This window comes from Calypte anna, chromosome 5A, assembly GCF_003957555.1.
Source record: "Calypte anna isolate BGI_N300 chromosome 5A, bCalAnn1_v1.p, whole genome shotgun sequence".
NCBI classification, from domain to species: Eukaryota; Metazoa; Chordata; class Aves; order Apodiformes; family Trochilidae; genus Calypte; species Calypte anna.
In genome coordinates, this window is record NC_044251.1 from 27,905,591 (window position 1) to 27,921,878 (window position 16,288).

The 16,288-nt window shown below is 37.6% G+C and overlaps 1 protein-coding gene across 2 annotated transcripts in view; it reads left to right on the forward strand.

Annotated features, from left to right (window-relative positions):
- UNC79 (unc-79 homolog, NALCN channel complex subunit) overlaps window positions 1-16,288 on the forward strand; it is a 99,599-nt gene that overhangs the window by 56,233 nt on the left and 27,078 nt on the right. For both annotated transcript variants that reach the window (XM_030452025.1, XM_008492518.2), the window contains 7 exons: window positions 311-1,531; window positions 3,685-3,792; window positions 6,786-6,902; window positions 8,769-8,852; window positions 10,973-11,075; window positions 11,687-11,827; window positions 16,068-16,106. In XM_030452025.1, coding sequence (XP_030307885.1) covers window positions 311-1,531; window positions 3,685-3,792; window positions 6,786-6,902; window positions 8,769-8,852; window positions 10,973-11,075; window positions 11,687-11,827; window positions 16,068-16,106 — 1,813 coding nt within the window. The remainder of the gene's footprint in view (window positions 1-310; window positions 1,532-3,684; window positions 3,793-6,785; window positions 6,903-8,768; window positions 8,853-10,972; window positions 11,076-11,686; window positions 11,828-16,067; window positions 16,107-16,288) is intronic.

The following is a 16,288-nucleotide window of genomic DNA, read 5'->3' on the forward strand; positions in this document are numbered from 1 at the left end:
TCCAAATGCCATCTTCTTTTCAATGCATAAAGTTAAACCATCTATCTTCAGTATATGTCTGTCCAGGATGAATAGAGTTTGGATAGAATTTTGATAAACCCTAATACCCAAATAGTAGGGTTTTTTTTGTTGTTGTTCATTGTGAAAATCTATGTAATGTGGCTCCAAGTTTAAAACGAAATCTAAACAAATTTTACTAATACTAGGTTTGTATTTGAAATGCAAGTCATGTTAAATTGTGAGATAAAGATGAAGATAACTGCCAGAATTCTCCATCTGAGGTAGTATTAGCTCTTTCTGTTTTAATCAGGTGAAATAGAGCTGGCTGAATATAGAGAGACGGGGGCCTTACAAGACAGTATTCTCCGCTGTGTGAGAGAAGAAAGCATTCAGAAAAAAAAACTACGCTCTCTAAAACAAAAATCTCTTGATATAGGGAATGCAGACTCCCTGTTGTTTTCATTAGATGAACATCGCAGGAAGTCCTGCATAGACCGGTGTGACTTAGAAAAACCACCTGTCCCTGCTGCTTATGCCATGCACAGGCAGAGCGATCATGGACGATCTCAGCAGAATTCGTCTACCAAAGCTGAAAGTATAGAAGCACAAGGAAATCTTCCTCATACAGAGAGTTTCCAGGAAACAAGAAGACCTGTGATACCAGAAGTTAGGTTAAACTGCATGGAAACCTATGAAGTGAAAGTGGATTCTCCAGTGAAACCTGCTGGTCCCAAGGAGGATTTAGATCTGATAGATTTGTCCTCTGACTCAACATCGGGGCCTGAAAAGCAGTCAGTGCTCTCCACTTCAGACAGTGACTCATTGGTCTTTGAACCTCTTCCTCCCCTCAGAATAGTGGAGAGTGATGAAGAAGAAGAAACAACAAACCAGCTGACTGACAAGGTCTCCAGCACAGCTGCTCTATCATCTCCCTCAACTCCTATCAATGTCTCTGCACTCAGTCTCAGCACAACTCCTCTGGTCCAGTTCAGCATTGAAGATTGCTCCAAAGACTTTAGTTCTAAGGATACAGGCCACAATGCCTCAGCAAGAATAGAGGAGATTCTTTCCACTTCTCCAAAAGATCAAAAGGACTCCTTAGAGTTAGCTAAGCCAGAAGAAATTCAGGACATGTCACATGGGAACACACTAACACTGAAGCAGAAAAGGGATCTACTGCAGAAATCATCTGCCCTCCCAGAAATGTCCCTTGATGACAACTCTGAGCTCAGCATGGAGGAAATGAGACCTAGTGGTCTTCCAAGCCCAAATGTCAAAACAGTCCTTATTAAAGTCCCTGAAGATTCTGAAAACCAAACAGAAAGTGATAAACTTGATACAAATGCAGAGTCTGACACTGAACAAAACACAGAGCAGAAGCTAGAAGAGGAGACTGAGGAGTCAGAATTTAAGATTCAGATTGTTCCCCGCCAGAGGAAGCAGAGGAAGATTGCTGTGAGTGCTATTCAGAGAGAATACCTGGACATTTCCTTTAACATCCTTGACAAGCTGGGAGAGCAGAAGGATGCAGGTGAGCTCAATCACTGACCCAGTCAAAGGGCTTATTACTACTTCATGAGGGTTTTAGTAACAGACCAGTGTAGGGAGAAATGTGTGTATATATAGGGAGTGATGTGTACATGTAACATCTGATGTGGGCTGAGCTAGGTGAATGTTTTCAGGTGTTTGTTTCTCACAAGGAACATACAAACCATATAGGTATCATGCACATGTGAGGGGCCTGTTTGAAGAGAAAGTGGAGCTCAGTGATAAAACCCTGGTACCCAAGTTAGGGAGTGAAACTCCATAGTCTCTTTATGCAGGTAGTCAAAAAATTGTCACACTTCTGATCCTTTATCCTGCTAATCTAGTCCACACTACACTGACTTTTGCATGTAGTGATTATTTTTTCTGCAAGCATAAAGGTGTGGAAAGCAGATTGCATCACAAAGTGTAAAGTTCAGCAGGCTGTAGACTTCAGAACAAAGAACACTTGGAATTAATCATGGTTAGCATTTAGGATCAAACATACACAAATATTTTGGTTTTGTACACAAAAAAACATTTTTTTCTTCTTTTTATCAGTTATCCACAAAGTTTACATGACTTGTGTTTGTTAAAGATTTAAAATTCAGGCATGGGGAAATTCATTCCATATTTATGTCTCCCAGGTTTTTTGGGGTCATTTCAATACAGTGTTTTGTTGGAGTTGTTCGGGTGCAGACAAAATGTCTTCTAGGTGTTTCCTCATTGTCCAGTTGGATGTATCAAATGGTTTTAATACAGTTTGAAAACTGTATGCTGCAGCTGCTTTACTTCTGTGGCTGGTTTTTTTCGTTTGGTTGGGGTTTGTTTTTTTGTGGGTTTTTTTTTTTTTGGTTGGTGGTTTTTTTTGTTTTGTTTTTTTGTTTGTTTTGTTTTGTATTGTTTTGTTTTTTTCCCTTACCCCACCCAGGATTTTTCAGTTGTTAGAATTTCCCTAGTCTATTTTTAAAACAAATTAATTAAAAGAGGAAAGAATCCTTCAGTCCTCAAATCTTTGTTGCCAGTGAGGTGAGGAGGAATATTCATTAATAAGAGCAGTTTCCATGCAGTAACCAACACTATCATCCTTGAGAGTGCTTGGAAAAGGTGTTACAATTCTGAAACACCATGTGGAATCTAGGATTATAGCATATATGATAGTCATTTGACTGCATGCATCTAATTTTGTCATCCAAGGGGAGCATAAAACATTCACAATGACTCCTAAAGTGCTTACTTGCATTACAGGTTGATACAGGCAATTCAGATAACTTGGTAATTTAGTGACTTGGGTTGTTTAATGTATCACTTATGTTCTGTTTTGCTTTGTTTAGCCTTATTGATTAGTTTATTTGAGAACATCTGTGTTGTAATTTGTTTAAGTAGGCTTAATGTTCCCGTCATAATGGGCTGATTATAATTTCAAAGTCTTACTCAAGCTTTGTCAGCCTATTAGATTTCTATGTGTTTTAAGAGGGCCTCAGCTCTCCTAAACTGATCTATGAAATAAATATCCAAATGGATTGTTTCTTCAAGTGTGCAATGCAAGGCTACAGAATTTCCTGCCTGAGACATTTTACAGCACAGATACATATTAGTTTTTATAGGATATGCTGAAATCAACCATCAACACTTGAAAAGTGCTTTGCTTATTGCCCCATAATGACAGTATCAGTTATCATAAAATTAATTTTAGTGCCTTGTTTTTATTGGTAGAAACTTAAACTCTTTGAATCCATAGGATCAACTGGTACATCAGCAGCCTTTGGAATGAAAACAGCATGTTGGAGTTTAGTCTTTTAGAAGATTCTAAGCTGTCTCTTAAATTAGCTTTATATCAATAGTATCTTATTTCCATGTTGATGGTTCTGATAGTCACTTGTGAGTGGGGTCAAAATCAATCTCTATGTGCATTTCTTAGTTCTGAACTCTGAAGAGCATAGGTAGAAATCTCCTATAAAAAGTGATTTTAAGTGCTAGAATCCTGTGTATCATAAAAATTCCTCTGACACACACATCGGATGCTTTTAAAACTACTGGGAAGGCTAGATGGTGCATGGCTGACTGAAGAGATGTGAAAAAGGCATCCAGGGAGAAAGTGGATGGAAATTATTAATTGCTCCTAAATACTCGGAGTTTAAGCACAATTGTTACATACAGATCCTGCTACCAAAGGACGTTCAACACTGGAAATGCCCCGGGAGTCCTCGTCTGCACCCACCCTGGAAGGAGGTGCCCCAGAGACAAGCAGTCACTCTTCTGTATCAAGTAAGTTTGCCTCTGGGTTTAGGGTTAAATCAAAGTTTCTCTATTTTTGCATCAAATGTGTATCAAGTATGGTAAATGCCTTCTATTGAGTTGAACTGATTCTTGGATCTATAGCTGTGTTGGATATGATTAGATCTGTTAAATCGCTGATGGGCAGCGTGGTTTTAGTAGTTACCAGCTGCAAGATTCTTTGTTGTGACATGGCAAATTTCACAAATGTATTTTTTTTGAGTTGGACTAGGTATCAGCTAAAGCAATGTTTCATTAAAGATGAATGTTTATTTTCCAGTAAGGGAAAGCGTTGTCCACTGTCAGTCATTTGCATCTCACAGCAGGAGTACATTTTTTGTCCATGTAATGTTACAGATGTCAGTTATTAAAGTAGCTTAAAGAGCTGTCTCTGGTTTCACTGAGTGCTATGTGTTCCTGTAAGTTCCAATGTATGCAATCAGGAATAGGATCTATATGATATTGAACCTACATTCCTTTGAAAATATTCCTTTTGTCTTTCTGTGTGCCTGTTTCCAACTGCAGAAAGGGACATGCGTGATTCCATCTTGTCTTTTGCTCATTTAAACTGAAATATTTTTGACTTTCTACTATGTGTCTTTACAGTGCTTTGCATAACAATCCCTGCTCAGGGCTGTGAGCACAAGGCATTTGTGTTACACAGATAGATACATTACTTTTACCAAGCCACAGGGAGCATACATTATTAATGGTGATACGAGGATTTTGCCTTTGGATTTCTCTTTCTGGGTAGAAAATACCACAGCAATGGAGGAACGATTGACCAGATCAGTAGCTAAACAAGTGAAAGGCTCCCCAGCTGCTGAAGGTTACTGATCTTCTCATGGCTGTTAAGTTTCTCGTAGAAAACCTAATCAAGGAAAAGTTCCTTCCCTATGCCACTAGTCAGTCTTACGCATGAAAAAACACATGCTGGTCCACAGCACTCAGTTTCACTCCAACACTGTCCTAAGCCTGCCAGTTTAGCTTTTTTTTGGTTTATAGATTTTTTTTTTCTTACCTGATTTCTCAAAGACAGCTATGATTTTAAATATTTGTAAATAACCCTGGAAAACCAAACCTGCTCAACCGTAGCCTAACTATATGAAATATGCATGATTTTTTTATTTAAATACAATTGCAAATGCTATAAAGACAATTCAAAGAGATAATTTTCTATATTTTGACAGTCATCTGCATTCCAAGCAGTCTGGTCAGTTCTAACATTAATTGCTGCTCTTTCATGAGGAAATTCTATGCTTGATAAAGTGATAAAACATCTATTTAAAATCCTTGCCCTGGAAACGATGTTAATTCTATTTGTCTCCTAATCTGCAATGAAAGGCATCTGCAATATAACTTTTAAAAGTGAAACATGGAATGGTCTCTTGGTCTGGTTCAGTTCCAGAAGTTCAGTTATACAAGGACTGCTGTGCAATAATGGTGGAGAAATTTATACTTGGACCAAAAATAGAACTTAAATGCACTCAGATACATTGAAAGGATATAGTGAGGGAAAACTTGAAATACCTCATCTAATAAAATTATTTCAATTTGCAGATTCCTACTGAAGTTATAATTGTGTTTATTATTACTCAGGGCCTGAATTTGTTTTTTAGGGAGTACTTGGCCTTCTCTGAATTTCAAACTCTTGGATAGAATCTGAGTAGAGCAAGTTTAAGAGACACTCAACCCCTCAGGGCTTTCTGAAAGTTGTAGTTTGTCTCTTGTCTGTACTTCTTGATTACAATTAATAATGTGAAATGCTGGGTATTTTTTCAGAGCTTAGCTGGATACTGTTTGGAATTTTAGAACAGAACTACCTGAAACTATGTTAATAGTATTTTTAGAGATGTTGAATGTAGTTGCAGATGAAAATAATACTTGGGAGAAGATTTTCCTTTCTTCCTTTTGCTTCAAAGCTCTGCAGAGGAAAACACTTAAACGTAATCTTATGGCAACATTTTTAAAGCTTTCCTACAGGGTGAGTCTTGTATGCCTTGTTCAAGCCGGACCTTAAAACTCTGTCTTCTTACTGTGTATGATGGTTTTGATTTCAGTGGTTGAAATATATTTCTCCGACTCATCTGTCAAAGTGAATGTATTATGCTCGTACAAATAGAATTTTCTTATAAATAAGGAAAAAAAGAAGAAAGTCAGTTGTATATCTGTTTTTTCTTCTTGTTTAAGCACTTAGAAAGTACATGACTGAAAAAGACTTACATTTTGAATACACATTTTTTCTGTGTGTATGTGTGTGTGAGCATTATCTACTGAGATGCATCTTTTAAAGCAAATAGTAATATATATTTCAAGAAGTGTTGTGAATAGTTGGATAAGGAAAAATTGAATGCTTGTTGCCTGGTAGTTCCATGCAAGAGGAATGGCAATGAAGTCACAAAAGGAACACATCTTCCAAGGCATGCTGGCTTCACACTGCAGAGTAACATGCAGGTGGTATGCCTGAGTGGTTGGTACTTAGGAGGCCTGTTCAGGTTGCATCAGTCGTGCAGAGTGCTTGTGCTGTACAGTCAGTGAATTTGCTTTTCTCCTGTGAGCATGGGCAGAGCAATCCTCCATCCTTTGCAGGAGGGAGAGTGAGTTTCCTTCCTCACTACATTGCATCCCGGCGAGATTCAAGTATATATTTACCACCTGTCAGCATGGGAATTTTGGGGTAGTATCTTACACTTCACAGATACCAAGTATTTTGAAGAGCTTTCATGATATTGGAAGGCAAAAAGGCACTGGAAGTTGGCACAGTGGATAAGATCCTTAATCTAAGTCAGTCATGAGTGACATCACTGGAGCCAGAACTGTACCCCATGTAGTGATGTAAAAAGTGCATATAGACTTGATCAAGATCCTGAGAGCAGCCAATGTCCTTTCTGTATTTATCTCATACCGACTTGTAAGATCAGGAAATAAGAGTAGTTTACATGTTGTCTGAGCCCCTGAAATCCTTTTGCATTTCTGACTTGCAGCTCAGTTCAGACAAACGAAAAGAGGCTCTTTGGGAGCTCTGACAATGAACCAGCTAATGAAGAGGCAGCTGGAACACCAGTCTAGTGCTCCCCACAATATCAGCACTTGGGATACTGGTGAGCTGCATTTATTGTTCTTTATGTTTATTTCCAAAACAAATTACTTGCTGTATCACTCTAAAAACTGAATATTTCTATTCTATCATTGCCGATAAGTAATCAATCTCAAGTCTAAAGTGAAAATTTCTAGTGAGTATGAGCTTCTCACCTGGTAAGAGTTCAAATAGTTACATATTTGTGAGGTAGTCCCTGTGGTACAGTGGTGTCCCTTCAATTTTGGGTATTATTTGGATTATTTCCTGGCCTCTTTGAATGAGATGGAAGTATCACTGTTGATTTCATTAGGTATAGCTTTAATCCCTGGTGCATGGAAACATTTATTTGCATGAATTTTTACAGTGGTGTTGGTACACCAAGGAATTATGCCTTATACCAACCAGTTCTATTTCTATTTAGAGAAGTTTCTGTTAGCTCATGCTGAACACCTGAAGTTTCTGTTCACTCACTGACCTGTTTTTTTTCCCTTTCAAATGAATGCAAAGCAATGAAAACTGAATTAAGCACATAATTTCTTCATTACTTGAGTGTTTGATTTGTTTTTCCTCTTCTAATATTTTCTGTTAAGATTGAAGTCATAGCAGGTGTTACTAAATAATTAATTCATTCTAGTTTATGGAGCTTAGCATGCTGAATGAATGTCTCGGCATCAGTTCTGAATAGCTGAGTTAAAATTTTTGCTCAAATCAGTCTTCAGCATTTAAGTTCTGTTAAACAAAATCCTATAACTGATCCATAGATAAAGGTATGGTTTATAGTTCAGGGTTATGCTTTATACTCCATTCTGCTGGGTAACATGCTCAGCATGAAATCCTTAAACCATAAAGGTCACAATTTGTCAATGATAGCAGTGTTGGGTTTTTTCTTAAGTTTATTTATTGAAGAGGTTTAGGTGGTACCACCTAGTTTCACAGCCTGGGGTTTCGAGATGAAAATGTTGATGCTTTCGTTGTTCAAGAATTAGTGTGCATTCAAGAGGAACGAGTCAGTGTTCAAAACCATTTAGGAACTTTGTCATGTTAATATTGTTCCAAGTCCCAAGCCTTTCTTCACAACATACAACAAATCTCCCTCCAACGTTCATTCCAGCTAAAGACCTCCAAGCATGGAGACAGCAAGTAAAATGTTCTTTTATGGAAAGCTTTGCATCTCCCAGACTCTCTTTCAGCCACAAGCTTCGGTGTAAAAATATTACTTGGAGAGAAAATAGGTTGTTGGCTTTTGGTTTTTTTTCAGGACAAATATTCAGTATGACTATTTGGCATTTCACTGTCACACCACAACTTTAAGACTCATTTTTCTCTGGTATAACAACTATGAAATACTCTTATACCACATAAGTATATAATGTGTGATTAGGTTTTTTTTAGCATTGATACATAGCGTCTGTCTCTTTCATTTCTTATTTCAAACCACTCTTTCTGAACTTGCTAGCTGTAAAACAATTAATTTTGTGTCTTCTGTCAACACAAACTATACTTCACTTCTAGCCTCTTAGTGTTTCTAAACACTGTCTTTCTTTCTTTTTTTGTGACTCATATATTCCATATCTTGTTGAATCTTTGTGCCTGGCATCTCCTTTCTTGTTTAATAACAGTTTTCTAAAATGCCTTCTTTGATATTAGGTTATCTACGTCCTTTTTCCTTTGTGGACTTTCTTCTTTCTTCCTCCCTCAGTCCCTATGTCCATCCCTCTCTCTTTCCCTCCCCCTCTCCTCTTCCTATGCTTAAAAATGAACTCTTTTTGTTTTTTTCAGTAACTGTTGTATTTTTCTTCCTCTTGTTTTAACTGCTAAAGACTTGCAGTGCTGGTGACAGATGCTGAAATAATAGTTCTGGAGAGTGACGTTCTTTATTTATTCACAGAACAGATACAGCATGGAAAGCGGCTGTGCAATGTCCCTGTTTGCCTAAACCCTGAGTTGGAGGGACCACCACTAAGAATCAGAGGTTAGTACAATGTCCATTCGACCTGATCTCTATGCTAAGATTGACAGGAAGGTTTTTTTGGTTGGTATCAAATGGTGCTGAATTTTGTTTTCCATTCAGCTCTATTAGAGCACTCATCTGTCCTGCAGAATGTAGGTTACTGAAAAATTATTAGACAAGATACTTTATTCAAGACAGGGACAGCAAAGAAGTACTGACTTTCTGCTAGTAGATTTGTTGCTACAGTGCTACAATGAGACTTGCATCTACAGAATCTGACAGCAAAACTTCCAAAGTTATAGTAAAGATATCTTTATTCAATTATAAGGGGGGAAAACATCTGGCTAGAAATATGTGGAAATCTACTTCTATTCCTTGCATTCTGCATCGTGTCCTACATTACTGAAGAGTAATCTGGACTTCTTGGAGTGTCTGCTCATATACAACAAAAGCTTTGGGATCAATTATTAATTGCAGACATCTGTATTTAAAGAAGCATTTCCTTCCATACTTAGTAAATTGATTGTTTCAAACCTGTCTTATTCTTCTGAAACAAACCATCACCACTACACATATTTTGAGTTCAGAATTTGTGGGAGCTTCTTAGATAATTTTGCCTGACAGATGATACTAAATTCATTTTTCCTGCAGTAACTGGGATTATGTAATCAGAAATTCCATCTGTAATTAGCTTAGTTGGAGAAGCTTCCTTGATTCCATTGTTAACTATTATCAGAACAGGCTAATGCCAACATTAAATCTTGAACCTGCAGATTGAAGCAACAGCAAGAAGGCTGATAATGGATTACTTAATCTGCAGTTGAATTGGCACCAAGAGGGCAATGGCACTCTTCTGAAAATTTGTTCACAAAATCAGCTTTTTGTAGACTGGTCTTTGGAATGAGATACTCATGGGGACATCTTATATACATAATGATGGTGTCTTACCACCTGAGCATCCTGGGTTCATTACAGGACCTGAAGTGTATGGGAACAGGAGTAATGCTGTCTCTACAGCTACATGTGGCAACCAAAAGAGATAGTTTCTTTGGGAATTGAATTACTTTTTCTGTCTTAGTGACCTGGAGAACAGAACTGATAACAATATTTATGTGATCATAACAAGGCGTCTCAGATGAGTGACATAGCTTGTACATCACAGCAGTTTTGATTAGATTTCTTATGGCTCATGAATGAGTCTGATTATTCTTGAGGTTTTCTTAGCAATCAGACTAGCTGAAGAATTGCCTCTTCTGTATGGTATTTTTCTGCAACTGCTGTTGTCTGCTTAATGAAAACAAAGGGATGAAGGGAGAAAAACCACCATATTGGAGAGAAATTGACTATTCTATTGCTGTAATTCTGGAAAGCAGAACTCTGAGAAGCCAAAAGTTTGAGTATTCCAGTGAACATAATTTTTTAAAACAAGCTTGTATCAGAAATCAGGTGCACAAAAAGTGCTAAAACCAAATAGAACCCCATGTGTTGAGATGATCACAGTGCTGTGCTCCCAGCGGAACAACTCCGCCTTCAGAGAATAAAGTTGCTTGTGAAGACTTTCAGTGGAAAGAATTTCTAACTAATGTTCTCAGTGGTTCTCAACTCCTTATGAATTCTTTTTTCTAGTGGTCCTTTCCTGATTTCTCTCTTGTTCTTCTGTTAGGGATGATATGAATAGATTTATGACATGCTGTTGAGACATACAGGTTCTTCCTGTCATTGAGAAACACAGGAAAGTAATTGCTCAAAAGTACAACAGATGACTGCAAATCTTCTTGTGTCCAGTCTCAGCAACTCCAGAATATTCTCATTAGAAAAATGAGCACATACAATTATATCACCCTTCCTGCAATTTTTGTTCTTTGGATTTTCTGAGGATTTTTTTTGAAGTCTTTTTTTTTTATTTGTTTCTGTAAATCAAATTTATAGTTCTAGGTAAATGGAATAATCTGGGACAAGCAAAGAATGTGCTGTATACCCTTCTGTAGACACGCTTTATTTCTTACTTCTCTGCACAGTAAAACCATCATATCTCTATATCTCTTCTTTAGAAGCATGGGTTCTGCTTAGTGATTTTCTTTCCATTTCTTTTTTTTTTTTTTTTTTTTTTAAAAACTTTTTTTCCCCCTGTTTGTGTTAAGGTGCCACAAAATCTAGCTTGCTGTCAGCACCCAGTATAGTCAGTATGTTTGTACCTGCACCAGAAGAATTTGCTGATGACCAGCCTACTGTGATGACTGACAAGTAAGTTCTTTTTCTGTTCTTTTCAAATAATGAGCAAATAATTAGTTCAACTACAAGTAGGTCAAAAAAGTATACTCTTTATGGAATTATAAAGTCAATTCTATTATTTATCTCTATGCTAAAATTATTTTTTTACCCAAAGGTAAAAATTTTCTAAGCACTGTCAGCAAGATGTGCTTTTAATTCAGTAGGACCATGTGAGTTTGCACAGACAATGTGATGACTTAGGCTATTGTGTGCATGGATGGCAGGGGAAGCACTTTCCATCCTATTTTAAACCAAAAAGTTCCTTGTGATCTGTCAGAAACCACTTTTGCCTTAGGGGAAAAAAAAAATCTCTCTAAAAATCCTTTGGGTTTCTGTTGAAATAGGTAACACTTGAGGTGTAATTGTGTAATCAGCATATGATTTTTAATGCTGATACTTACTTATCCTGTAAGCTTTTGCAAACTTTAAGTGGTTGACTAAAATGGCTCTAAAAGAAGTGTACTTATTTAATGGAGAAACAGTCAGCAGGGAGCCATGCATTAATTTGCCCAAAAACTGAGATCAGAAACTGGAAGTTCTGGCTTCTGATCTTGATGTCAGTTTTTAAAACCTGTTCTTCACAGGTGCCATGACTGTGGGGCTATTCTTGAAGAATACGATGAAGAAACACTAGGTCTGGCCATTGTTGTGCTGTCAACTTTCATTCACCTTAGTCCAGACCTGGCTGCTCCTCTGCTGTTGGACATCATGCAGTCTGTAGGAAGGTAAATTTGGGACTTTCCTCTCATCAGAAGAATTTTGTGCCTGCAATTGTGTTTACATAAGCTTCACTTTGTGAAGTTGTATATTTTAGAAATCCTAGGTGAATAACATCTATTTCTGTGTCCTTCTTACTCATAATTTTATCAATTTTATATGTAACTTTTTTCCACTGTTACTTCAGCTGTGTGAATTGCGTGAATTGTCACTTCAACTTGTTATCTTCCACTCTTTATCATCTAAAGGGAGGCTTCAGCTTGGGAATCTCCCCAGCTTGTCCAAGTGTAAGCAGTGATGTAAAGAATTAATTCACTTTTTCTGTAGTACTGTCATCTTCTTTGAGTGTCCTGTTTATTACCTGAACAGCAGCTGATGCAGCATACTTCTTGAAAAATTTACTGTTAATTTTTATTCCTCCCTCAGCCATTTTTTGGTCTTCCTTCCTATGGATTTTACATTGGATTTGTTAGAATTGATGCTTCTTTTTGTTTTCATTTGAGACATGGCTTCAGTTTTTTGAAAGAAGCCTTCTTTTTTCTAATAACCTCCCTCACCTTTCCTTTCTTCTCTCTCCAAGTCTTCCTTAAGAGGTGGGTTACCTAGGCTCTGTGCTTCCAATGCTATGTCCTTAAACAGCTTCTGTGATTTTTGTAAAGACTGAATTGTCTTGGTTACTCCTTTTTGCTGCTTTGCCAGAATTTTTCAGTTTTATGTAGTTCATGCTCTAGAAGGTATTAAGAAGCATGTTTACCTTTTCTAAGTTTTGTTGCTCCTGGAGGACTGTTGATGCCTAGGTAAGATCATTCATTAGCATACCTGAAGCTCTTCATATTTTGTATGGTACTTAAGAAGAGTTTCATTTCCTTATGAGGGCCTCCTAACCAGCTGCTGCATAAGATTATCTCTGTTAAGGCCTTAAATGTTTTGTGTCTATTGTTTTTCTCTTGTGTCTTTTATCCAGCGTACATGGGATATCTGAAGTGCACCATTCCTATTGCATCAATTCTCATTTCTGCCTCAGTCAATTCCACAACTTTCTGCCTAAGAGGCAGGAGGGATGCCTTGGGAGTGTTTCAGAATAAATGTGTGAGCAGCACTAGAAGTACAGAAATATCAGGCAGCTCTCTCTTTTCAGTGACTCAAGTTAAAATTGCTTGACTTGTGCAGGGGCACGGCTGTTCACAGCCCTCCCTTTCTACTACTTTTGAATTCCATTTAAATGCAGCAGCTATTCAAGTCCTCCATTTCCATTAACTGCAAGGCTGCAGTTCCCTGCTGTCACTGCTAATGAACTCTGATGGAGCCACAGTTTCTAATCTAGACAGATGCTATCCATTCTGTGTTGTTCTTGTAAATACAGCAGTACTACAGCCACAAAGAGTGAATCATTTGGAGGATAAATTACTGAGGGATGAGGGCTGAGTGGGCTAATTATTTCTGTGCTTTGAGGAAGGAATTCTGCATCTTTGGAGTGAGACAGCTGATTGGTTCAGAGCAGCAGATGGCATGCAACAGGGGATGTCCCTTGTAAATGTCCTGTGTTGTTCCTACTGACTGTCATTTCTGACAAGTTTGAAGTCCAGTCAGAGGCTCCCCACAAAGGAATTATTTTGAATACATTCAAAGTAAGTAGCAATGCAATCAAAGAGGCATTCAGGTGTGTCATGTATATAATCTAAGTTGCTGTCTCTCAGCAAGCAGTGACATACCATTTCCTCTAAGTACCGTACCCACCTGACAGCAGAGTTAAGAATGAGATGGACTACTTGCATTTTTATTCTTAAAAAATGAGCTACTACTTTCATGCTTAGAAGAGGAAACAAGGAGTTGGGAAATCCAGGGTCTTTAAGAATACCTAAACAATACACAGATTACATAAGTTATTTGTGTACAGTTAGGCATCTACTGGGATTTTAAGAAGAGAAAAATTCATAGATTCAAGACATAGAGATGTTTTTAAGACAGGCATGCACTTTATGCTCTAGTTCCTGAATCGAGTTTTTTGACTTGTTGATTCTTAGTTCATTGATTTCCAGTGACATTTAGCATTCCAAGCATCACAGCCCTGCTTGCAAATGGGATACAGGCTCTTGAGAGTTAGTGAGGAGCTTTGAAAAGCTTAACTTCTGTTTTTAACATGTACAAATTTGAATACATCCATTTACTGTCGACTGTCCATTTACTGTTGGGCTTTATGGTCTGGAAAGTGGAAGTAATGGTTGGGGTTCATGGCCTGTGTGCAACAAAATATTTAGAGTAGTAATGTTAAGTACATACAAGATGTGAACTTCAGAGTTTCAGATGTTCCCAGGTGTTTAGTGTAGTTCATGTCTCACAAAGTTTTTCCAAAGTTAGAAACCAAATGTTTATCATAAAAACCACACTTGCATTATTGCATTCAAGAGAAGAGAAACTTTGCATGGGGCTTTTGATTTAGAAGAACTATTTTATGCTCTTATATTTGTATGCTTTAGTAGCTTTTTGAAAATAAGTGTAATGGCCATTGGGCATGTGATTAGTCTTACTGCATTCTGCAGAAACCCTGCTTTAATATAAGGAGATGCAACAGTTATTCCAGAAGCAAAGTAGATTCAAAGTAGATTGAGACCAGTTTTCACCCAGAACTAGGTGTACAGCAGACTTAATATCACAGAATCATAGGATCATAGAATCATAGAATCCTAGGGGTTGGAAGGGACCTCGAAAGATCATCTAGTCCAACCCCCCCTGCTAGAGCGGGGCCACCTAGAGTACCTCACATAGGAACGTGTCCAGGTGGGTTTTGAATGTCTCCAGTGAAGGAGACTCCATGACCCCCCTGGGCAGCCTGTTCCAGGGCTCTGTCACCCTTACAGTAAAAAAATTTTTCCGGATATTCAACTTGAACCTCCTGTGCTCCAATTTACACCCATTACCCCTTGTCCTATCAGTGGTCACCACTGAGAAAAGCCTAACTCCATCTCCCTGACACTCACCCCTTACATATTTGAAAACATTGATGAGGTCACCCCTCAGTCTCCTTTTCTCCAAACTAAAGAGACCCAGCTATGTTGTATTTTAATGTGGGCTCCTCTTAGCAACAGTGGAATCAGGGGCTCTAATGAATTTTTCTGATTTATGCTGGGACAACTGAAAAGAATATATTGTCCAGTCCCCTACAACATACAGCCTGAGAATACTTCACTGTAAGCTCTGTACCCAGCTTGTCATGCAGCATTAATAAAAATCCCAACCTCTTTTGTTTCACACTGATGCGTTTGACTGAGCTGCCTTGGGGTCCTTATTGGATTTTGCAGTGGTGACCTGAGAGGAGATGGTTGTCTTCAGAACAGGGGCTGACAGAGGAATGAGACACAGCTAAATCCTGCCTAAAAGGATCATGAATCAAAGATAAACACTGAAGGCCAGATCATCATCAGATGCAAATTAGCATTGCTCTGTGAACTTTCTGTTTGGATGTACCAACTAATACCAGCTGAAATACTGATGCACAGCAAATGTATTTTGTATGTCAGAAATGCTTCCAGTGTATATCTTTTATAAATGCTTTCATTTTAAAGCTGTGTTGGTTTGATATTAAGCTCTAATTCTATTCGTTTATATGTCCTGGTTATTGAAGTGCATGATTTTGCTTTAAGATCATGTTCAGTTTTTTTCATCAGTGAATGCCAATATTTGGCTTCAAAATCTGTATTTACTGAAATAAATTACTTGATTTTTGAGAACCATTTATTTCTCATCTGCTTTGTAAGAGCTCGCAGGTACTTACTGTTTATGAAATTATTTATTGGCACCAGTTATTTAGGTGCCAAAATCTGGAACTGGAGGCCTCACTACAGACTGCCAAGTAGAGAATTTTGGTTTACTCTATGTTGCTGTGTTGATCAATTCAGTCAGTAGGCAGCTTCTGGCAAACTCTTTTTTCTTCAGATCCCCTCTAGGTTAGTAATTATCCATGAAGTGTATGTAAGGCAGTAGCTTGACTTCATTATTTTCAGGGAGCCAAGCAGAATTTTCTTTAGAGCTGTTAAATATTTGTAAGACTGCAAAATTGAGTAGGGTTTTATGCTGCACAAACACGACTTAACTGAATTTATGTGTTCTTCAGGAGACCTTTCTGGTGACATTTTAAATGTTCACCAAGATTCTTGTTTATTATTAAAAAATACTTTATTTGCTTACTTAAAAATGAAAGACAAAAAGAACCATTGTGATCTTCACTTATTTTTTTTATTTTTATTCTAGGTTGGCATCAAGTACCAGTTTCTCTAATCAAGCAGAAAGGTATGGTAGCAAAAGAATACCTTGTCCAAAATGAAACCATTTATCTAAAGGATCATCCTCCCTAGTCTTGAAATCAGCTAAATTTAACTTAAAAAACATTATTTAAACTTTGTGGGTAAAAGGAAAACCCTGTCCTTTCCTACTTGTTTCAAATATCTTGTGTGTTTTGAAGATGAACAGGA